General features: G+C 53.7%; 1 protein-coding gene across 1 annotated transcript in view; it reads left to right on the plus strand.

The window, feature by feature from the left end:
• Nucleotides 1-382, plus strand: part of SAICODRAFT_65409 (ubiquitin) — a gene marked incomplete at its 3' end in the record, with an annotated part of 1,656 nt that overhangs the window by 584 nt on the left and 690 nt on the right. The window contains exons 4-5 of the mRNA XM_019170142.1: nt 15-111; nt 174-359. Of these exons, the coding sequence (XP_019024456.1) occupies nt 15-111; nt 174-359 (283 nt within the window). The remainder of the gene's footprint in view (nt 1-14; nt 112-173; nt 360-382) is intronic.

Here is a 382-nt window from a genome sequence, read left to right on the forward strand (position 1 = left end):
CCATCACCCTCGAGGTCGAGTCTTCCGACACCATCGACAATGTCAAGTCTAAGATTCAGGACAAGGAGGGTATCCCTCCCGACCAGCAGCGTCTTATCTTCGCTGGAAAGCGTGAGTTTTGCCCCATTGACGCGTTTGTTTTGGCGTGTATGCTAACCTTGGTGGCGACACAGAGCTTGAGGATGGCCGCACCCTCTCCGACTACAACATCCAGAAGGAGTCTACTCTCCACCTTGTGTTGAGGTTGCGTGGTGGTATGCAGATCTTCGTCAAGACCCTCACCGGCAAGACCATCACCCTCGAGGTCGAGTCTTCTGACACCATCGACAATGTCAAGTCTAAGATTCAGGACAAGGAGGGTATCCTCCCGACCAGCAGCGTT

This window comes from Saitoella complicata (genome assembly GCF_001661265.1).
Source record: "Saitoella complicata NRRL Y-17804 unplaced genomic scaffold SAICOscaffold_10, whole genome shotgun sequence".
In the NCBI taxonomy this organism is placed as follows: Eukaryota; Fungi; Ascomycota; class Saitoellomycetes; order Saitoellales; family Saitoellaceae; genus Saitoella; species Saitoella complicata.